The 23,829-nt window shown below is 39.4% G+C and overlaps 2 protein-coding genes across 7 annotated transcripts in view; one reads left to right on the forward strand and one right to left on the reverse strand.

Annotated features, from left to right (window-relative positions):
• Positions 1-4,525: 4,525 nt before the first annotated feature.
• Positions 4,526-8,836, reverse strand: LOC106977991 (cytochrome c oxidase assembly factor 4 homolog, mitochondrial). 3 transcript variants are annotated; one of them, XM_015075594.3, is made up of 2 exons: positions 8,535-8,836; positions 4,526-6,641 (listed from the first exon to the last, which is right to left on the reverse strand). In XM_015075594.3, the coding sequence occupies exon 2, from the start codon at positions 6,627-6,629 to the stop codon at positions 6,375-6,377; it is 255 nt and encodes an 84-aa protein (XP_014931080.1). In that variant the 5' UTR covers positions 6,630-6,641; positions 8,535-8,836; the 3' UTR covers positions 4,526-6,374. The 3 variants fall into 3 exon arrangements, with proteins under 3 accessions (XP_014931080.1, XP_014931079.2, XP_014931081.1); XM_015075593.3 differs by having other exon boundaries at positions 8,657-8,827; XM_015075595.3 differs by lacking the exon at positions 8,535-8,836 and adding an exon at positions 8,358-8,508.
• A 22-nt stretch (positions 8,837-8,858) lies between these two features.
• Positions 8,859-23,829, forward strand: part of PAAF1 (proteasomal ATPase associated factor 1) — a 33,509-nt gene continuing 18,538 nt past the window's right edge. For 2 of the 4 annotated variants that reach the window (XR_008290495.1, XM_027039798.2), the window contains exons 1-4: positions 8,859-8,969; positions 12,490-12,530; positions 16,212-16,315; positions 20,259-20,348. Coding sequence is in view for 2 of the 4 variants with exons in the window: in XM_027039798.2 (XP_026895599.2) it covers positions 8,923-8,969; positions 12,490-12,530; positions 16,212-16,315; positions 20,259-20,348 (282 nt within the window). In the remaining 2 variants the exon portion in view is untranslated. Of the gene's footprint in view, positions 8,970-12,489; positions 12,531-16,211; positions 16,316-20,258; positions 20,349-23,829 lie in introns of those variants that run through there. The other 2 variants (XM_053203672.1, XM_027039801.2) reach the window with 2 other exon arrangements.

Here is a 23,829-nt window from a genome sequence, read left to right on the forward strand (position 1 = left end):
GTGTGTCTGAGTATGCATGAGTGTATCTCACATTTACTGAGCCCTCATTATATCTATGTACTTTATAAAGATTATCCTTGAGATTGATAGTATTCCAGTTTATACATGGAGAAACTGAGGTTTGGAGAGATGAAGTGACTTCCTTTTCCTGAAGGGTCACATAGCTAATAAGTGGCAGATCTTTCTCCTCGCTTCTTGTGGGATACTCCTACACAGAGGTCTGTGGGAGCCCAGAGCAGTCTTAGCATTGCAGGTACTTTTCTGAAACTCAACAGTTTCAGTCCTGATGTTATTATGGTTTCTTTGCCTTGGTCTCTAAAGGCAGTAAGAAGAAACTCAAGATTTCCTTCCAAGGTATAACCCTAAGGGGTCAAGAGAGCAGATACCCTCAATTAAAATGCTTCACTAAATTCCCATTGGAGGTTCAGCAGGCTATTACTTCCAAGTGAACCCCACTGGGAGTGTGGGCAGAATTTTTTAGGTGAAGACTGGTATTTTGGTTGTAGAATTATTCATTGCTGAGTCTCCTTTAGAGAAGATAAAAGAGAAGTCGCTAACAATGAGTGTAAATTTGGGGGATGTATAGTGACATGAAGATAAAAAGATGAATAAACACATATTTGCAAACACACACACACTGTCCCCATATCTATCACATGGACTCCATTTAGGAACCTGGAAAACAGCATTTCTTTTCAGTTTCCCACTTTTCCTTGTTATTGATTTGTGGAAGCAGGACACAGGATTTCATAAATTGAGAAGATATTAGAGCTGAAGAACATTAGGACCCAGCCAGCCTAACCCTCTCTTTTAGCAGGTGTGGGTTAGGGGCCAAGGAAAGGCAGTGCTTTACCCAAGGTCACTGGGCACCTCATTGGCAGAGCTGGGAGCAGGATTTAGATCTCTTGATTCCCAGTCCATCCCTTTCCATTACATCATGGAGGGATGAGTCAGGCTTATCTCGTAAATAGGAGACAGCTGGGTTCTGTCACCTTGGAGTCTTATGTCACTGACCTCGTTGATTTTTCCTCTTGCCAGAGTCAAAGAGCTTTTGTTACTCATTAGTCTGTCCTGAAATAAGTGGAAATTGCTCCTAATGTCTTATCCTGGCAAGAAGGATGGGAGATATTCTGATTGCTAGAACCTCAGTTACGATGACAAGCTTCATTTGACTCTCTAGAGTGAGGCCCATAAGGAAATGGACTTTCCTAGAATCACATGGCAGTGAAATCAAATGGAATGCAAGTCTTCTGGCTCTAGGTTGAAAATACCTTGGCCACCCTCCCTGAGAAAATTTATTATAAAGGAAAGAGTCAGACAAACTTGGGCTATTCCTAGTTCCTGCGCTTATTAGTCTTAAGGCCTCAGGTGAATTATTTTCACCTCATAAACCTCAGTTTTCTGATCTGTAAAGTGGAAAGAATCCCTTTAGCAGTTAGAGACAGAGATAATGTATACAATGGGCTAGCAAGTGCTCAGTAATTGTTGGATTACCTTCCCTTCTAAACTTCTTCAGCATACTTTTTAAAGAGTTTTTTAGAGTTTTTTAAAGTATAACTTAAAAAATATATAGTAAAACAACCTATCTTAAGTCTATATTTGATCAGTTTAAAAAAATAGTCACCCCTAGAAGTACACTTCTAGCAAGATAAAGAACACTTCCATAACCCCAGAAAGTTCCTTGACATTCGTTCATTCTTCCTCAGAAGCAACCATTAATATCATTTCTAGTGCCACAGATTAGTTTTGCTTTTCTAGTATTACATATAAATATCACAGTATATACCCTTTTGTGTCTGATTTCATTTACCCTGTTTTATCCATGTTGTTGTGTCTATCAATAGTTCATCCCTTCAGCATACTTTTAGTTTTCAATGTCCTGGTTAGCGTTAAACTGTGCCCAGAACCACCATGAAAACATGAGGGGTAGGCAGAAGAGACAAGATGAAAGATCAATGGATTGGGATTCAGAACATCTGGGTGCTAGTTTTGGCTCCATCAATACATAACCTTCGGGATGATCCATTTTGATCTTCATTTGAAAGATGAGATAATTGACCCAGCAGGGAAACCGACTTGTCCAAGGTCACTGTGTTAGCCAGTGAGAGCCAGAGATAGCTCCAGTTTACTCAATTCCTGGTCAGTGCATATCACTGAGATTTTCAGAAATGAATCTTTATGTAGATCAGTAACTTTCAAGAAGGACTGAATGCCTGGATTGAATGGGCAGTCTTCCTAGGTAAGGCCAGCAAATTCCTTAGCTTCATGTTTTAGTCCCTTTCTTCTAGCTAAGGATGCCTTGTTCTGCTACCACAGAAATTGGCAGCTGGAAATTGGCAGCTGTGGATTCTGAGAGTGTTTTAGTTGCAGGTAAATGGAATCTGGACATTTTGGGCATTCAAACACTGTAGCAATGCTCAGAGACCCGTATTTCTAGGGTGTAAATTGTACCTAAGGAAAGAAAGCTCTCTGCGCAAGTACTAGGTATGTCTAGAACTAGACCTGCTGGAAAGGCAGTGCACACAGAATTGGCCAATGTGTCTTGTGCTGGTTTAATTTGTGCTTTGATATCTTTGTGCCATTTTTGTCTTCAAATGTCTGGTTTCCCTGGAGAATCTGAAATGACTCATTTAGTTCTTATAAATCTCCCTGGAATGACTTTCATTCCCAGTCATTTCAGATTTAGCTCACCATTTAGACAGAATGCCCAGGCTCTGAAAGATGCCTGAGCTCCAGAGAATGAAAACTCTTCAGAAGAAAGCTGCTGGAAAAGAATCCCTCCCACTTCTGCCAGCTTTAAGTCCCTGCTGGAGCAGAGTAGGGAACTCTATCATTCTATACAGCGGACAGTGTAAGGTTTCAACCTGGACTGGCTCCAGTTCTCTTTAGATTTCTAGTCAGCAGCCCAAGGACTTAGCCTCGCAACTTTACCTGAGGAAGGGAGTGGGAGGCATCTCTTATTACTCATCTAGTAAAATGCCATTACAGTGCACCTTTGTCCTGAGCACAGGCCAAGTCCCCAGCTAAAGACCTTGCAGGGAAGGGCCAACTCTTGAGTCTGCCCTAGGCCTAGCCAAGGGTGGCATCCACCCAGCCAAGAGGTCTCTCCACTCATCCCTGGCACCAAGCCTCTGTACACAGGTAAGTATAGGTTATATAGGGATAAGCACGGACCACCTTAAATTACAGCTCCATGGCTATGGGCTCCAGAGCTGAGAGACTTAAAAAATGTGCCAATCTATAACCCTGTGGGCAATGTGTACTGGTTAATCTTTAAGTAAAACACTAAAAAAAGAAAAAGAAAGAAAAGATAGTATTTACATAGTCTATGTAGTTACTATTTGTTAAACATTATACTAAGCACTGGATGACTATGAGAACACAGAACAGAGAACAGCATAGACTTTAGAATAAGACTTGAAAGTCTGACTCCCAAACTGACGTTTATTTCCTCCTCTGTAAATGGGAGCTAATGGAATAATTATGGGGATTAAATGAGAAAATGTAAGTCAGTAGAGTGCCTAGCACACAATAATAATCACAATAATAGGCAATATTTAGTGAATGCTTCCTGTGTACCACACAGTTTCTAACTCATTCAACAACTTTATAAGGAAGGTCTACATTTATTAGTTTTAAGGCCTATGGTGTGTATTTTACAGAAGAAAAAAACAGATCCTGAGATGTTAACTAATTTGCCCCAAATCACACACCTTAAGTGGCATAGTGGGATTTGAAAGCATTGTATCATAGGGATTGAGACAAAACGATGGAACCAAACAGCCTGGGTTAAATGCTTCATAACTATTATAATATATAACATAACATTTATATTATATATGACACACATATATAATATACATAAATATAATATTTATAAGAGTTTTAATAGTTCAAAATACGCTAGTAATTTTTATTATTTGCTATTTATATATTGTCCCTCATTTAATTCTCTAAGTATGTGTATTAAACAGGAATTATCCCCATTTACTTTGAGGAAACAGATTTGGGTGGCAACAGAGCACTCTTTACCCAGATATATCCTGTGACCCACCCAGTGTTAGCTCCCTGGTAGAGCTGGAGTCCTAAAAAAGTTACACTTAGCTGGTTTAGTTTCCTCCTGCTAAGGAGGTCCTTCTAACCTTCCCCTTTGCTAGAATCCCACCTACCTTACCCACAGTCTATCATTTCTATTTTAATTACATAAATTAACACATAGATACATTCCTGTTGTAAAAGACTTGAATATATAAGCAAATACAGTTCTTATTGATGGAGTTTTACATTGTGACCATTTATCCACTCTTTAAACAATGCAATGAATGTAACAGTATATACATCTTGTAAAAATATATTTAAGAGGGCTCCTAAAAAAGGAATTTCTATTGAAATATTTTAATTTTTTCTAAGTTTTTAAGTAATCTCTACACCTAAAGTGGGGCCTGAATTCATGACCCTGAGATTAAGAGTTACATACTCTTCTGAATGAGCCAGCCAGGTACCCTGCTGTTGAAATATTTATTTATTTAAAATTTTTTTTAACGTTTATTTATTTTTGAGACAGGGAGAGACAGCATGAATGGGGGAGGGTCAGAGAGAGAGGGAGACACAGAATCCGAAACAGGCTCCAGGCTCCGAGCTGTCAGCACAGAGCCCGACGCGGGGCTCAAACTCACGGACCGCGAGATCATGACCTGAGCCGAAGTCAGACGCTTAACCGACTGAGCCACCCAGGCGCCCCTGAAATATTTAAAGTATTTATAGATCCCATCAAATTGTCCTCCAAAAGCTTTACTAATTTATTATCCCTTTAAGTGTGATTGTGCCTGTTCTTCATTCTCACCAGTACTGGTCATTATAAATACTTTTAATTTTTGTCAATAGAAATAGCTAATAACCACTTTAACTTTTTTATGTTTCAATTGGGTTTGCTTTTTCTCACTGATTTCTAGGTACTTTTTACTTGTGCAGATGGTATTCTGTTACATATGTTACAAATAGGTAATGTCTCCTTTATCATTAAAGGTTCAACTCAACTAACTCCCTTGAGATTCTTGCTGACAGCTGCAGTCCACACTGCTCCCTCTGATGACTCAGCATTGAGCAGACATGCACCCCAAAGAGATTCATCTCTCTCTATATGCCAGTCATCCCATTCTAATTGGATTTTATTGTTCTTTAAACTTGTATTCCTCCTGTCTTCTACCCTCTTCTCTTTCCTCCCCAGTCACCAACAAAGACTCAAAGTAGTTTTAGGGCCTACAATACTTCACATTTGTGCTTCCAATATATAGATGCTCAAGAAATGTAACTGATGATGAGAGCATATGCCCCTTTGCATTCCAGCTTCTGTGGCAAGAGTCACTCTTCTAACTCCCTTCCCACTCCCAAATGCCTCATAGGGCTAGGCAGAAAGTAATAGAATGGGTAATGTAGTTTCATGGAAGGAAATGAAAATCAATGGCAACTGTTAACAATTGGAGAACATAACCACCTAAAAGAAGCATCCATATTCAGCTCCAGCAAATTACTGTCAAGTAGGAATATAAGCTCCATGTTGATAGCTTCTCCAGTTTTTAAAATCTGAAAATCTGTATTTTATGTTAAATGTGCCTTTTAAATGTCAGGCCAACATTGTGTGTTTCCTGGGCTGGAAGCACGCTGAGGTCAGACTATCTGTATGCACATAAGAGGCACTCGATGTTTATTTTCCCATTTGTTTTCTTCCTTCCTTAGACTGAATGAAACGTCCAGAACAACTAATGAAAGATAAAGGCACTTATATAATGGCCAGTAGTTAGTTGTTCTAATGCTGTTTTATTTATTTCTATCTCAAACCAGACTAAAACATGAAAGAAGAGATCCTATTATTTATCACATCAGATCATATTATTCATTCACACAGTACCTGGCACATGGGAAGGTCTCAGAAAAACTTGCTGTGTTGAACCAATTACTCAATAAATGAAGACCTGATTAAGTAATCAGTTTACATTTAGATTGTGAATTTACTTTTAAAATTAAACATCCATGTAATCGGCTCAGTACCTGGCACACTGACCCAAGATGTAAGGTAAGAGAGCATCCCTTAACCCAACTCTTTGTTTTACTTGGCAAATATCAGTTGACATTTAATACTGGTGTAACATGGTAGGTGAGGATGTGTGGGATTGCACAATGAAAATATGACAGCTCTTTACAGCAGTCATGTCCAAACCCATGGCTGTCTGGCTCTCAAAGTCAGTCTTGGCCAGACAATCCCCATGTTCTACACCTCTCGGCCCAAACTTCCACTGTTCAGGACTTCTTCCTCCTGTGATCTCTCTGGGCTGGTTTCTTCAGGGACATCCTCTGGGGATAGGTGGTTTGGGGTCTCAGTGGTGAGCACTGCCTTGCTCTTTCCTCCTCTGCAGCTCCTCCCGCCGCCTTGCCTGATGCTCACTCATGCAGTCCCTGAAGGCCTGTACCTGTGGCTGACACTGTCGCCAGTCCTGGTGTTGGGCCATGCACTCCTGTACTGCATAGTGGGAAGCAGCACAACCAGAGCGGGAAATCAGCTGGTCCAGCGGATCCTCTTCCTCATCCTCCTTCTTCACCTGTCGGGCCCAAGTATGGCCTTGAGTTGACATCTTTGAGAATCTCTGGAATAATGGAGGCAAAGTTAGAGTAGGAATGTGATTATGAGGTTCCATTACTATCAATAACATTGACCAAACTGCACTGTTATAGCCTATCTGTGCATCTGTCTCCCCTTGCAGAGTGTAAGCTTATTTGAGAACAGATATTGGGCCTGATTCATTGGTGCCATCAGTACTAGGCCTGGCAAGAGAGCAGATCTGTAAAAACGGTTTGAACTCAATAGAATGACATAAAGTATATGAGAATGTTTGGCACAGCACTAAATAAGCTTGAATGGATTTTGCTAACGGAATTTGAATTAGGTGAAATGTCACCTTTTTGCAGCAGATGTCTCCCCAAAAGAATGAATCTCTCCTTTCCTCCTATTAGCCTTTTCCTATGGCTGGAAAAGAACATAGTTTAACACTTGGGAGATTACCCAAATACGGGTAGCGTTTGACATACAGGAGGAATGGAGAGTTCAGTTTAGCTGTAGCATAGAGTGTGCATGGGCGCATAAGTCTGTGAGATGAGAGTACTTAATGTGAGGTTGATTTGCCCAGACTGTCTTCCCAAGATCATCTGCCTCAGAGCACCCAGCAGAAAGCAGCCTACAGAAGGAACTTGAGAAAGCTTTGAAGGGAAATAACCTCAGCCTTTGAACAAATTTCACCATGACAGGCTTTAAAGGAACTAGCACTCTTCAATGCCTTTCCTGTTTCTCTGATTCATTCAACAAATGATTATTGAGTACCTATCATGTACCAGGTACAACGCAAGAATTGAGGATACAGGAGTGACCAAGACGGATGTAGTTCCTGCCTTATTGGAATTTACCCTTCAGTGCCTTTCCTGTGTCTCTGATTCATTCAACAAATGATCAATGAGAACCTATCATGTACCAGGCACTATGCTAGAGTTGAGGATACAGGAGTGACCAAGACGGATATAGTTCCTGCCTTAATGGAGTTTACAATCTAGACAATAAACAGGTTACCACACAGTGTGTACAGATAGCTAAGATTGGGAACACACTAGAGGATCACCTAATCCAGACATGGCAGGAACAGGCTGAGTAGGCTTCCTGGAAGAAGTGATTTCTAAACTGAGACTTGAAGGATGAATAGGAGTTAGCCAAGGATGGGGAGAAACAATACGGGTAGTCAATGGAAGAGCAGGGTCAGGGGTTGAGACAGAATTTGACACAGGAGAGGAACTCAAAGTTCTGTATGACTAGGGAATAGCAAATGAAATCGGCACTATGAGAAAATATCTGATCATAGCAAGGTCTTGTTGGCCACGTTAAGCCAACATAGCCTACCCAAAACTCATTTGCTTTGGAGGCAGTATAACTTAAGGAAGGAGGTGGGTAATAGGTTTTGAAAAGAGACTAAGATTGGAAACCTAGCTTTGTTACTGACTCACTGGGTGACCTTAAGAAAATCACTTCATAATCTCTCTTGAAAAAGAGTTCACATCTACCTCACAAGACTGTTGAAGACTAAATGACATAGTGCACGTAAGCCTGGCATGTCCAAAGACTTCAATAAATAAGTTTTTATTACTGTACAGAAAAAGTGCCCTGGATTCTAAGCCAAGAGAACTAGGTTCGAATCCTGACACCACGTTTTACCATACAATCTTCTTAGCTTCCTCCTTAATAATACTGAACTCATACAACTAATATAAGGATTAATATGATAATGGACGAGAAATGCATGCGCGACAACAGGGCTCACAGTAAATGCGACGGTACTCTTTCCCCATCACATCCTGGCTTCAGTCTTCCCTGAAGGAAAAAGAGGAAGACCCATGGTTGGAGATCAGGGCAAGCAAATGGTCGGCAGCGGGATGGCTGAGACTGGCCTGGACTAGGAAGACATAGGAAAGCAGAGAAATTCATGTGTCCAAGGCACCTGCAGCTTCCACTTTAAAGTCTCCCACTTTAAGAAGACTCAAGCGCGCGCGCGGCAGCCAACCGCAGCCCCGCTGTGCCGGCTAAGCCTTACTGCGCAAGGACGCGGTACAGAGTGCTCACCGAGCAACAGGTGGAACCCGAGAATTTGGACGCGCGTTCCTGCACGTCGCGGTCCGTCTGGTAGGCAGTTGTAACTCTCCCGACACTCCGACCGGAAACCAGCCTGTAGGGGAGCTTGAGAGCGGAAGCGGGGAACAGGGACCCGCCGCGCATAATCATTGGCGGCCTCTCAGTAGAGATTCCGCCCTCCAAACTCGTCGCAGCCCCTTCTGGGACCCACTTCCGGCGAAGAGCGGAAGAGGCGGGCAGGTGGAGGCGGGGCTAAGATGGCGGCGCCTTTGAGGATTCAGAGCGACTGGGCCCAAGCCCTCAGGTGAACAAAGGCCCAGACCCGGGACGGAGGAGGCGGGTAACGCGTGTTGTCTTTGCGTTAAGGAGCGCTGTACCCAGTCCAGGATAGGGATTACCTCATCGATTTTTAAGGGATCCCTGGGTGTAGAAAAAGAAGTGACACATGGTCATAGGCTTTCATTCTCAGAAGAGCTGTTCTGAGGCCAAGGCAACACGTACGTGCTGTGTGATCCCAGCACCAGGATTAGGATCAATGAGTGGACAAAGACAGGCAAACTGGGAGGCAGGGAAACTCTTGGCCAAGTAGTCCTAGTCATTTAGCAAATATTTACTGTAGTTGCAAAAGTCCGAGTACTCAACCACCTACCTCCACATTGTCTTTGAGTGTATGATGGAATCCTTGTATTCTCGGACCCCCAGTGCTATGTTAGACATAGTGGGCAGTTCTATTCAGGAAACAGTGTAACAACCACTATGTCCAGACCCTGTGAGTGTGGAGTTTTAAACAGTGGTTTCTGCCTTCAAGAAGCTGACAGCTTAATTGGGAATGCACAGCAAACCATTCATTCAATATCTATTTATTCATAGTATACTGTGCAAGTTATTACTGCGTGCACCAGGATGAGTACAGCAGTGCCATGAATGGCAACTGTTACTACTAAGGGTTTTTCAAATCGGAACAATGGTGAAGATGAATAAAACATAGCTTTTTGCATTTAAGAAACTTACACTTTACTATGTGGACTAAATTACTTGCTACAACACAGAATGTGTGACAAGTAATAAAGGAAGAACACTAACCTTTACTGAGGGCCAACCAGGAGAGAATGCAGGAGAGGAATAAAGAAGTTAACTTGCTTAGGATTTTGCAGCCAGTAAGTGACAGAGAGTTACTTAGTATCAACCTAGATTTTTCTGTCTCAAAAGTGTAAGTCTTTTTCATTATATCCTAAAAGTGTTAAGAGTGATGAGGTAAGGATTTGGATGATTGGAGAGGAGCATTCTAAAACATGTAAAAAGTCAGTGACCTGTTAGAATGCAGACATTGTGTACTAGTCCCTTGTTTCAATTCGTTTTCCAGATAGCTAGGTGACCTTGAGCAAGTCACTTTTTCCTGAGCTTTAGGGTTTTTTTTTAAAGTCAGTTTTCTTAATAAATGTTTATTTATTTTTATTTTTTAATATGAAATATATTGTCAAACTGGTTTCCATACAACACCCAGTGCTCATCCCAACAGGTGCCCTCCTCAATGCCAATCACCCACTTTTCCCTCCCTCCCACCCCCCATCAACCCTCAGTTTATTCTCAGTTTTTAAGAGTCTGTTATGGTTTGGCTCCCCCCTCTCTTTTTTTTTTTCCTTCTCCTCCCCCCAAAATGTTTTATTTCTTTTGAGAGAGAGAGAGCGCACACACAAGTGGGAGAGGGGCAGAGAGAGAGAATTCCAAGCAGGTTCCGTGCTGTCAGCACAGAGCCCATTGCCGGGCTTGAACCCATGAACCGTGAGATTATGACCTCAGCTGAAATCAGTAATCAGATGCTCAACCGACTGAGCCACCCAGTTGCCCCTATAAAATTTTTTTAAGTTTATTTTGAGACAGAGAGACAGAGCAAGGGAGGGGCAGAGAGGGAGAGAGAGAATCCCAAGCAGGCTCTGCTCTGTTAGTGTGGAGCAGGACGTGGAGCTCAATTCTAGGAACTGGGAAATCATGACCCAAGCTGAAAGCAAGAGTCAGATGTTTATTATTATTATTTTTTTAATTTTTTTTTAACGTTTATTTATTTTTGAGAGACTCAGAGAGATAAAGTGTGAGTGGGGGAGGGGCAGAGACAGAGGGAGACACAGAATCCAAAGCGGGCTCCAGGCTCTGAGCTGTCAGCACAGACTCTGACGTGGAGCCTGAACCCACAACTGCGAGATTATGACCTGAGCTGAAGTTGGATGCTCAACCGACTGAGCCATCCAGGCGTCTCAAGAGTCAGATGTTTAAATGACTGAGCTGTCCAGGTGCCCCTGAGCTTCAGGTTTTTTGTTTGTTTGTTTGTTTTTAATGTTTGTTTGTTTGTTTTTAATCTTTAACACGGGAATAATAAAAGGTATTTTGTTAAATTGTGAGGATTAATTACACTGTTTGCAAAGTGTCTGGCACAGGACTTGGTTTCCAGTAATCCCAATAAATATCTACATATAAAGTGTTTTTTTAATTTTATTTTTTATTTTTTAAAATTTACATCCAAATTAGTTAGCATATAGTAAAACAATGATTTCAGGAGTAGATTCCTTAATGCCCCTTACCGATTTAGCCCATCCCCCCTCCCACAACCCCTCCAGCAACTGTCAGTTTGTTCTCCATATTTATGAGTCTCTTCTGTTTTCTCCCCCTCCCTGTTTTTATTTTTGTTTCCCTTCCCTTATGTTCATCTGTTTTGTCGCTTCAAGTCCTCATATGAGTGAAGTCATAATGATATTTGTCTTTCTCTGACTGACTAATTTCACTTAACGTAATACCCTCCAGTTCCATCCACATAGTTGCCAATGACAAGATTTCATTCTTTTTGATTGCCGAGTAATACTCCATTGTATATATATATACCACATTTTCTTTATCCATTCATCCATCGATGGACATTTGGGCTCTTTCCATACTTTGGCTATTGTTGATAGTGCTGCTATAAACATTGGGGTGCATGTGTCCCTTCGAAACAGCACACCTGTATCCCATGGATAAATGCCTAGTAGTGCAATTGCTGGGTCATAGGTTAGTTCTATTTTTAGTTTTTTGAGGAACCTCCATACTGTTTTCCAGAGTGGCTGTACCAGCTTGCATTGCCACCAACAATGCAAAAGAGATCCTCTTTCTCCACATCCTTGCCAACATCTGTTGTTGCCTGAGTTGTTAATGTTAGCCATTCTGACAGGGGTGAGGTGGTATCTCGTTGTGGTTTTGATTTGTATTTCCCTGATGCTGAGTGATGTGGAGCATTTTTTCATGTGTCGGTTGGCCATCTGGATGTCTTCCTTGGAGAAGTGTCTATTCATGTCTTTTGCCCATTTCTTCACTGGATTATTTGGGTTTGGGATGTTAAATTTGATAAGTTCCCTATAGATTTTGGATACTAACCTTTTATCTGATATGTCATTTGCAAATATCTTCTCCCATTCTGTTGGTTGCCTTTTAGTTTTGCTGATTGTTTCCTTCGCTGTGCAGAAGCTTTTTATTTTGATGAGGTCCCAGTTGTTCAGTTTTGAAAGTATTCTTTTCAAAGCTGTGCAGCTGTATGGATAGTGAACTCCCTATTGATGAAATATTTGAGTATTCGTTTAACCCGTAGATATCTATGCATTAAGTGCTTAATCCATGAATATTTCTTCAGTAAATAAAGTTTGTCTTAGAATAATCTATGCCTGGATGAGATGTTATACTGGATCATACCTCAGTACTATGTCCAAACTGAAAATTATATGATCTTCTTTCCCCCTTGCACCAGTGGCATCCTTTTCAGCATTGAATGAGCCTAATTAATCTTTTGTTTCTCTTCATAGGAAGGATGAAGGGGAAGCCTGGCTGAGTTGTCACCCCCCAGGTAATGTCCATATGCCCAAAACTATATGCCTTCCCTTTAGAGAAAGGGGATTTACTACCCCTAGAAGAGAGCTTCATACTTTCTCTTGACCCAAACTCCTTGCATAATGCTCATAGTCTTCAAACGTTCTTGACCATTCACACCAACTCCTCCATTTCAGGGGAAGGCCTTAAGATTAGTTTTCCATTTGGAGGCCACAGACTTACTCAGGGAGTGATTAAGTCCCTTAGCTATATATTATTGTATTCTAAGCAGTTCTGTAGTTTCATTTGTGATTTCCTGATGATGATTCCTAGATGTATGGCTCCAGCCCTGAACTCTCTTCAAGTTCAAGCAGAGATTGAACAATTATCTGCTAGACATTAATGCTTGAAGCTCTCACTGTTCTCTTGATTTTATCAAATCTAAAACCAAGCTGAGCACTTCTCTTGTCAAACAGGCTTTCTTTCTTGATTTTCAAATTTAAGTTACCACCATTCTAGGCATCAGAATGAAAAACCTAGTCACTTCACATGTCACATCCAGATAGCTCCCAAATCCTATCAGTTATTTCTTTAAATGACACTTCTGTGTTAGTCTTATCCATTTGTTTGTAGTTATTGTGGTACTATTAAAAAAAAAAATCAAACTTTTTAATAAATTTGTGAGTTTTGTTTTACTGATTATCCTTAACCTCAGATACCTTTGATTCTTTATATAACTATATTCTATTTCTCTGAGAAATAGAATTTTAAACAGTCTTTTGAGGAAAATGATGCTGTATAGAAGATAGTAGCTAGGTCTCATAGTCAAGGATTTTGTTTTTAAAGATGAGAACTAATTGTAGAGCAATTAAAATACAGGTTATATGTAGAGGAGAGAAGGGCTAACTGAAAAGCTAGTGTCTTAAAGGAGAGAGGGATTCAATTAACTCTAAAAGACTAAGATGAAAGAAGGTGAGAGTAAGTGCAGATGTAGATAAATGCATTGGTGTGGACATAGACATTTAAGAGTGTCTTCCTTCCTCCTTTCCTTACCCTTCCTTCCTTCCTTCCTTCCTTCCTTCCTTCCTTCTTTCCTTCTTTCCTTCTTTCCTTCCTTCCTCACTTCCTTCCTGTAAGCTCTATGCCTTAATGTGGGGCTTGGCTTAAACTCATGACCTTGAGATCAAGATTCCTATGTTCTACTGACTGAACCAATTCTATTTTATAAACAGAAAACCAAGACTGAGATCATTTCAGTGACTACAGATGTAGAAAGGTCATTTTGAGGGTGTTGACAGAAGATTGGTTAAAATGATATACCCTGTGGACCAAGCATCATGGGGCAGTGGGTGAAGCCAGGAGGGAATCGTGGAGGTGGACAAAAAGCACAGTTCCCTTGATCCTATTCTTGTGGCTTCTTTCTGAACTAGCACTTCACACCACTTTCCTTCCCAAAGCTTTGCTAGATTTTCTCTATTCCAGACCTTTATCCCAGATTGTAAGTTCCTCCATTAATATCCTTCAGCTACTTTTTTATGACTGTTTTAACCAAACTGGTATTTTGTTGTTGTGTTTTGTCTTTTTTTTTTTTTAATTTATTTTTTTCCAAACTAGTTTTTTTTTTTTTTTTTTAATTTTTTTTTTCAACGTTTATTTATTTTTGGGACAGAGAGAGACAGAGCATGAACGGGGGAGGGGCAGAGAGAGAGGGAGACACAGAATCGGAAACAGGCTCCAGGCTCTGAGCCATCAGCTCAGAGCCTGACGCGGGGCTCGAACTCACGGACTGCGAGATCGTGACCTGGCTGAAGTCGGACGCTTAACCGACTGCGCCACCCAGGCGCCCCCCAAACTAGTATTTTTAAAAAATTTTTTTAATGTCTATTTATTTTTGAGAGAGAGAGAGAGAGAGAGACAGAGTGTGTGCAGGGGAGGGGCAGAGAGAGAGGAAGGCACAGAATCCGAAACAGGTTCCAGGCTCTGAGCTGTCAGCACAGAGCCCGATGCAAGGCCCGAACCCACAAACTAGGAGATCATGATCTGAGCTGAAGTCAGAGGCTTAACCGACTGAGCCACCCAGGTGCCCCAAATTGGTATTTTTTTTTTTAATTTTTTTTTTTAACGTTTATTTATTTTTGAGACAGAGAGAGACAGAGCGTGAATGGGGGAGGGTCAGCGAGAGGGAGACACAGAATCTGAAACAGGCTCCAGGCTCTGAGCTGTCAGCACAGAGCCCGACGCGGGGCTTGAACTCACTGACCGTGAGATCATGACCTGAGCTTAAGTCAGCCGCTTAACTGTCTGAGCCACCCAGGCGCCCCCAAACTGGTATTTTTTTAATGTTAATGGCAAAGAAACTTATTTAAAACATTTTTTGTTTTTAATATTTATTTATTTTTGAGAGAGAGCGAGAGAAACGGAGCATGAGTGGGGGAGAGGCAGAAAGAAAGGGAGACACAGAATCCAAAGTAGGCTCCAGGCTCTGAGCTGTCAGCACGGAACCCCCGTGGGGCTCAAACTCATGACCCACGAGACCATGACCCGAGCCGAATTCGAATGCTTAATAACTGAGTTACCCTGGCACCCCACCAAACTGGTATTTCAAAACAATTTTTAAAAAAATTATATATAGAGCGTGGGGAAGGGGGGGATAGAGGGAGAGGGGAAGAGAGACAGAGAATATCCTAAGCAGGCTCCATGTTCAGTGTGGAGCCTGATGTTGGGCTTGATCTCACAATCTTGACTCCATGACCTAACCAACTAAGCCACCCAGGCGTCCCTAACCAAACTGTTACATTAATTGATGCCTTCTCCCTATCTTGTTCTTTCTAATTTTCTTTTATTCTTGACATGCTCCTCCCTGACTTGGAGTTTCCTTTCCCTTATATTCTGCCTAGCCCTATCTTTCTATCCTCTGTCTAGGTGTAATCTTTCAAGTTTCTACTTAAATCCCACCCTCTCTAGGAAGCACTCCTACTCTGTGTGAATCCTTGATGTTTTCTACTCCCCTCCTACTCCTAGAATTTCAGTTTAGTGCAATAATTATTTACTGAATAATTTGTAGACCCTGATCGTTTCTGAACTCAAGGACTTTATAGTCTAACAGGGAGGTCAGACATATAAAGTGTATTATGGGCTCTTACAGAAGTGTATATATAAAGTGCAGAAGAAGAATAGAAGAGAATGTTTTTAACTCCATTCTACCATCTGCTTATGTTTATGTGTAGGATGTCTTATTTAGCCCTCATCACTGCAAAAACAGTGGTCTATTTAGGCAAATTTTCTAGGTTACTGAAGCTTAATTCTTTGCTATGTATTATATATATATATCTACAGTACATATATATATATATATATATGTATATGTACTGTAGATAAATACATCTGTGCATGTTGGTCTTTATCTTTCATTCTGAAAGAATTCCATTTCACAGTCCGTAAAACTGAATTTGAGATCACTCTAGTAGCTTTCTTACAAATGCCGTATCACATCTCTAAATCTTTGTCCTAGGTTTTAGCTCTTGAGTGTACTCCCTCCCAAATTAGGTTCACTTAGGACAGTGCTCTTTCCACTTCACGTCACTTTAACATAAGTACCTTCTATTCTTCCATGAGCCAATTTCCTACCATAAGTACAAATGCCTGAATTGGGTCTTCAAGGAGAACAATGTTGAGTTCTTATTATTTTCTTGAGACATGCTTCTTTTGTGCTATGTAGGGAAACCAACTTTGTATGGTAGCCTGACTTGTCAAGGAATTGGCCTCGATGGCATCCCAGAAGTTACAGCTTCAGAAGGATTTATTGTGAATGAAATAAATAAGGTAGGTTTTTATGTCTTCTAGATGACACCGAGTCCAAAACTGGGTAGTACCTATATATCTACTGTAAATATGTATACTGTTATTTGTATATCTGTGTTATCTTTACTTGTATAGTAATCACAGTTTTTACGCCTTTGAATGTCAAGAGTTTTTTTTTCTTTTGTAGTTACATATACTTTTAGATACTTTTAGTTACGTATACTTATTCTTACTTCCCTTATATCAGCGCTATTCAGTAGGTAAAATAATGTAAACCCCATATGTAATTTAAAACTTTCTAGGAACCACATAAAAAAGGTAAAAAGAAACGGTTGAAATTAATTTTAATAATATATTTTATTTAACCCAGTAGATCTAAAATATTATTTCAACCTATAATTAATATTAAGAAATTGTTAATGAGATATTATACATTCCGTTTTTCTTACTGAGTTTTTGAGATCCTGTGTATATTTTACATTTACCACACATCTCAATTTAGACTCTAATTTTTTATTGAAAATACTTGATAAATGTATTTAGGTTCTATAAAATTTACAGGTGAGAACACAGATTCACATACCCAAGTAGTTCCAAATATACTTAAAAAGTTTTCCAAAAACTGAGTCAAGTATTAGTTTTTAAATTAAATTTTAAATAAAATAAAAATGCAGCTCTTCATTTGCACTGGCCGTATTTCAAATGCTCAATAACCTCATGTGGCCAGTATCTACCATATTGGACAGCATAGCCTTTATCTGGCTAGGCCTTGATGAAGACCTACGTTAATAGTACTTAATAGTTTTTCTCATTGGTCTTTGAAGTGAGTAGATGGCTAAACTAAGTACAGTAAAACCTTGGATTGCGAGTAACCTTTTCTGTGAGTATTCTGCAAGATGATTAATCATTTCTAATAAATGGTAACTTGTTAAATGAGCAATGTCCTGCAATACGAGTAGAATATGACGCCCAATATTACATAATCACAACTGAGCCAATGGTTCTTAAAATTTGCCTTGATAAATGAATGCTTTGGATTAAAAGCATGTTTCTGTAATGAATTATGCTTGGGGTTTTACTGTATTGCAGAACCCAAGATCTGACTTTCCTTACTCATTCTGATGGCTGTAGTCAGTATGCTCTGGTGGGTAACCTGATTCCCAAAGGGGAAACCAGCCTTTCTTTTTTTTCCTCTTTTAATGTGTAATTAAATGGAGATGATATTCTACCTATAGGCTGGTTAATGGGGAGTGAGACTGCATATGAATGAAACTATAAAATATTACAAAAGTGAGTTTTTGTTTATCATAACAATCCCATGGTATTGATATTTTAAATTCCCATTTTGCATGTAAGCAAACAGATTGAGAGGTTAATTAACCCTAGTAATCAAATCTAGTTAGACTGTATGCCAGAATTGAAACCAGTTCTATAAACTTCCAAATATGAACACCAGCTTGCAAGCCTACATTTTTCCCAGGTGTTTTGCCAGCCACAGCGTCAGTTCTGATTTCCTTTCTTCCCTTCATACGTAGGCCCTGATACAATCCTTATCTCTTCCAACCTCATTGTTAATTTCTGCCAGTGTACCTGCTAGGTAAGACAGTAAGTGGTTATAGTTGAACATTCATTTGTTTCCTAATTGCCCTGAGTTACTTTGCGGTCAACTTTTGCAGTTGCTACATCGTTCTATTAAACAGTAGATTATGCTTAAATACATAATCCTGGAGTATAAAAAAGTTTGACTTTGAATTTTATCTTAGCATAGAATGCTCACACTCTTCCCCCAAACCTTGTCCTGAATTTTATGTTTTGATATCCTGCAGCTTTTCATTAAAATATTTTCATTAACAGCATGATTTTCTACTGCTGATATTGGAAGGTAGTTAACATTTCTTTTCCTCCATAGTTTGTTTATGGATTAAAGGCTGAATTGCTTGATTGATAAGTGAGAGAATACTATTGATTGGTGAAATCTTTCATATAATTAGTCTCAGAGAAATGAAGTCTTCTGAGAGCAAACCCAGTTCTTAACAGATGCCTGAACACTGAGTTCATGGAGTTCCTTGAATCCTTGCTGATAGGAATGTTTAAACCAGGAGAGTTTAGCTGACGCTTTAATTTTGGATACAAGAGGCAATTCCAAATCCAGGTCAGCTCTCTTGCTGCCGTATGGGCTTTGTCATGCGGTTAGAAGCAAAAACTAATTTAATGAAAAACCTGCAGGCAACCACATATGGATATGCTGGCTAAGAAAGTGCTGTTTGTATAGGTAGATATTCTGATGGTGTTTTTGAAGGAGTAGAATACTTGTAATAAGAGTATTTTGATTTTTAGTGATGAGAATATTATAATTTTGAAACTTTTTAAAAAAATATTTTATTTCTCATCTCTTCTATTTTAATTTTTTGTTTTTACTTGAGAGAGAGAGAGAGAGGGTGCACAAGCAGGGGAGAGGGACAGAGAGAGAGAGAGAGAGAGGGTGCACAAGCAGGGGAGAGGGACAGAGAGAGAGAGAGAGCAAGAATCTTAAGCAGCCTCCACATCCAGCACAGAGTCTGATGCGGGGCTTGATCCCACAGCCCTGGGATCATGCCCTGAGCTGAAATCAAGAATTGGGCTTTCAACCGAATGAGCCCCCCAGGCACCCCTGAAACTCTTCTTTCTAATGAACTGTGAGGACCTGTGTTTGTTGTATATAGATTAACCTTAGAAAAAGGTTTGGAAAATCTTGATTTTTGAAGACATTTTCATTGTTCAGCAGAATTTCCAGAAACTTTGAAGTACTGCTGCAAAAGAGATAACAGGTTAGGAACCATTGGGTGAGTGTGGCTCCTCAGCTTCCCTGTAGGAGATACACACTTAGATGGTGGTGCTGGTATTCTGGCAGTTAGAATAAAGGGCTGTCCTATTTGCAAGAATCCTTGAAACGTTTACCAAGCCTTTTATACCTGTATACATGCTACCTTGAAATCTTAAATGGTTACAAAGGCTGCCTTTGCAAGTTATGTCACCTGAATCTAACATCTAGTTCTAGGTGCGGTTTCCCACTATGTCACCAGTTTTCTTGCTACAACAGGTGAAAGATATGTGGTAATGACTAAGCAAAAATACATGGGGAATTAATACAGCTATGGGGCGATGAGCAGTCAGTGAACATGTGTAGTCAGTTTAAGTCCTAGGTAGGAATGAGCACTGAAGTCCTGACCAGGCATACACATTGTATAAGTATACCATAATTTGCTAATTTTCTCTGGTAACTATAGATATCAGTAATCTAACATTTTATCTAAAAGGTCTTAAAGGCGGTAAGTTTACTTTTAGACTGATTGTTTAGGCCCTAGACTTGGAATCTGGTGCTGTTTCCTCCTGTTAATCCTGTTCCCCCCATTGCTAATTGAAAGTACTGGTATTAGATTTTCTCATAAAAATTAATGCTTTCATGTTTGTCATTTTTTTTTAAAGTGTTTTTAAGTGTTTATTTATTTTGAGAGAGAAAGCACACACATGCCTGGGAGCAGGGGAGGGGCAGAGAGAGAGAGAGAGAGAATCCCCAGCAGGCTCTTATGCTGTCTTGTGTAGAGCCCCACGCGGGTATTGATCTCGCGAACCGTGAGATCATGACCTGAGCCAAAAGCAGGAGTCAGAAGCTTGAGTGACTGAGCCACCTAAACACCCCTCGTGTTTGTCATTTGTACTTACTGTTGATTTGTCTTCTGTGGGAGTTTACTTCACCATAAAAAGATAATGGCATCTAAGCAATACAAAATTACATTGCACCCCTTTGCATTATAAGGGCTGCTGATTTATAGGGGAGTGGTTGTGTTGTGAGCTGGGAAAGGGCGATAAGAGCGGGTACATTTAAAAGATGAAAATTTCCTATCATCCTGATGTTTTCTTTAAGAAGCTTTAATTTCACTGGAGTAACTTTATTGATGAATTTCATCTTTCCCTCTCTATTTAGAAAAGCATTCATATTTCTTGTCCGGAGGAAAATGCATCCTCGAAGTTTTTGGCACCATACACTACTTTTTCCAGAATTCATTCCAAGAGTGTAAGTATTTTGATAAAATGAGGAGAAAATAGGGGCGCCTGGGTGACTCAGTCGGTTAAGCGGCCGACTTCGGCTCAGGTCATGATCTCACGGTCCGTGAGTTCAAGCCCCACGTCGGGCTCTGTGCTGACAGCTCAGAGCCTGTTTCAGATTCTGTGTCTCCCTCTCTCTGACCCTCCCCTATTCATGCTCTGTCTCTCTCTGTCTCAAAAATAAATAAACGTTAAAAAAAATGTTAAAAAAAAATGAGGAGAAAATATAATGGCATGTTATTTTTTCATTTTATCTGCTTGAGTGCTTATAGACATCCATAATTAATGTGCCTTTCATTTACTGTGCATTGTTAAGATAACACAGCTGAAGTGTGATGTTTGGCACAACCGGTATTTGGGTCCACATAGAATATGTACATAAATCCACTCACTGTTAATCTTAGAGAAAGGAATTGTCTGAAGTTTATTTATATATGTTTTAGCAGAGCTGCTTAGTGGTTTTTGGGTAATGCTGGTAACTGTGTTTGTATAATTTGTCACTGCTCATATTTCTGTCTCATTGCCGACAAGGCAGGGACATTTTCTCAAAATTCCAAGTACAGCATATTGAGGGATAATTTTCAGAGGTCGTTGTGATAATGCTCTTTCTACCATGGAAGCATAAATGAGAAATATGTGGATAAACAGATTATATTAAAACCTTCCATTTCTTATTTTAAAAACAGCTAGTTTTTACCCATATTATAAAAGGAACATAGATTTAGTAATGAAAATTTAGGAAATGTAAAAAAGGTGAAAAATCACTCACATTCTACTACTTGAAGATAACTAATGCGAACTTTTGGTACAAAGCCTGTATTAATAATAATTTTAGTAGTAATAGCTAACGTTTGCCTACTATGTGTCTGTACCATGCTAAGCTTTATGTATTATTTTACTTGATTCTCCCTGTCTTTTCTTTAAATATTTTATCAAAATAGGTTTTTACAGTATATGCTGTTTTATAACTTGCTTTATATTCCTTAGTAATATGTTATGTACATCATTGTACGTCACCTTTTTATATATTCTGTTAAGAACTGCATAGTATTCTGCTGTATGATTTTACCACAGTTTATTTTTTCCAATCTTACTGGACTTTCAGGTATCTTTGATTTCCTGATTTCATATTTTGATAGTATACTTAGAGCTAACCCTTTACTCACAAAGATAGGAAGAAATTAGAATACATTGGTAAAATAGACTTGTCGAGTCACAGGAAATGCAAATTATAAAGCTTTTGGTATGTTTTAACTGACTTCCACTTAACTAATTTATTGAGCTAACTGTTTCTCTGCATTTTCCATATAAAACATACTGACTGATGCTCACAGCATATTCACGATTCATGAGCTCATTCCTGAGATCTGCATATTGTTGACACTACTGGTTAAGTTGAATGCTTACCAAGGATCAGTTATAATTCCAGTTATATTGTTTCTGAAATTATGTTAATGAATTAAATATGTCCAACCAATGTAATATAAGTGAAAACTTTGAAAACTAAGTTGATTGCATTATAAACACTTGATAAAGGAGAGGATTTTTAAAAAACTGCTGTAATGATATGTGTAAGCAAAATAAATGCAAAATGTTAGGGAAAAGATTTTTTTTTCTTTAAAATTTATTTATTTTGAGAGCAAGAGAGAAAGGGGGAGAGAGAGAGAGAGAGAGAGAGAGAGAGAGAGAGAGAGAGAGGAGAGAGGAGAGAGGAGAGAGACAGTGGATCCCAAGAAGTCTTCATGCTGTCAGCACAGAGCTCGACTCGGGGCTCGAACTCACAAACTGTGAGGTCATGACCTGAGCTGAGGTCAGATGCTTAACCCACTGAGCCACCCAGGCACCCTCTGTTTTTAGTTTTTTTTGAGGAACCTCCATACTGTTTTTCAGAGTGGCTGCACCACTTTTCGTCCCAGTCAGCGGTGCAAGAGGGTTGCTCTTTCTCCGCATCCTCTCCAGTACCTGTTGTTACTTGTGTTACAAATTTTAGCAATTCTGACAGGTGTGAGGTGGTATCTCATTGTGGTTTTGATTTGTATTTCCCTGATAACGAATGATGTTGAGGATAAGAGCTCTTATATTAAGGGTATTGACCCTCTGCCATATATTTTTCAGATAGTTGCTTCTTACTATTGTTTATTTATGGTGTCTTTTGACATACAGATATTTAATATCTCTAGATAATAAAACCCAGCAACTTATTCCTTTATGGTAACACTTTTAGGGTCCTGCTTATGGTAGTCCATGATTTTTATATATTTACTTTGGGTGTAATGGTAAGCATAATGGGTAAGAGCACCGACTTTAAGGATAGACTCATTTGATTTGCTTCTTTGGCATTGAATGTTGGTTCTGCCACTTACTAACTGTGACCTTAGGCCAGGTACTTAACCTCTGTGTGCCACAGATACTTTATTTGTAAAATAGGGGTAAAAGTAATATCTCATAGGGGTGTTATGAGGATTGAAACAGTTAGAATTCGGTCTGAAACATAGTAAGCACGATATAAGTGTTAAATACAATTATATAGTATTTTCTTTGAATGTTTTATTTTTTTACATTTCAAACTTTATTTTTGTTATTTAATTTAATTTTTTTTTTAAAGTAGGCTCCATGCCCAGCGTGGGGCTCGAACTCATGACCCTGAGATCAAGAGTTGCAGACTCTACCAATTGAGCCAGCCAGGTGCTCCTGTTACTTAGTTTAAAGTAGGGATCTAACTTAATTCTTTTTGAAGTGATTAGCATATCACAGCACTATAAAGTAATCCATCCTTTATCTCACTTGCTTGAATTGTCATATTTATCCAATATTTAGAATTATCCAATTTATCTGGGGTTTTTTTGCCATAACTAAGAAATAGATCTTTAGCTTTAGACCCGGACCTACGTTTACATCCTGGCTCTGTTGTTTCATCTTGGCAATATTATTTAATCCCTTCTTAAACCCCAGATTTCTCAGCTGAAAAATACAAATAATACCTATCTTATAGATTTTTGAGCATACTAGATTTGGGTAGTGTCTGTTACATGTCTGGTACATAATAGCTATTCAGTAATGTTAGTTCCCTTTCCTCTTTAACAAAAGTTTGGAGAAAGGAGACAGTTGGTATGACCTATAATCGACTCTTCAATGTTCTCTCACTTTGGAAGAACTGAGTAGTTCAGATTCAACTAGTTTTTATATCAGGGAACTAGGTCCCCAGAGATATGTAACACACATAAGGTAACAATATCCCTGTCCCTTCCAGGGACAGTATATTAACTGAGAAGATATAAGAGAATATATCAAAGTTTCTCGATCATGGCACTATTGACATTTTGAGCTCAATAATTCTTTATTGTAGTGAGCTGTTCCCCAAGTGTGACAAGTAAAAATGTTTCCAGACATCACCAAATGTGATGAGGTAATTTGCCCACGGTTGACCACTACAATATACAAACATAGTG

This window comes from Acinonyx jubatus, chromosome D1 (genome assembly GCF_027475565.1).
Source record: "Acinonyx jubatus isolate Ajub_Pintada_27869175 chromosome D1, VMU_Ajub_asm_v1.0, whole genome shotgun sequence".
Classification (NCBI taxonomy): Eukaryota; Metazoa; Chordata; class Mammalia; order Carnivora; family Felidae; genus Acinonyx; species Acinonyx jubatus.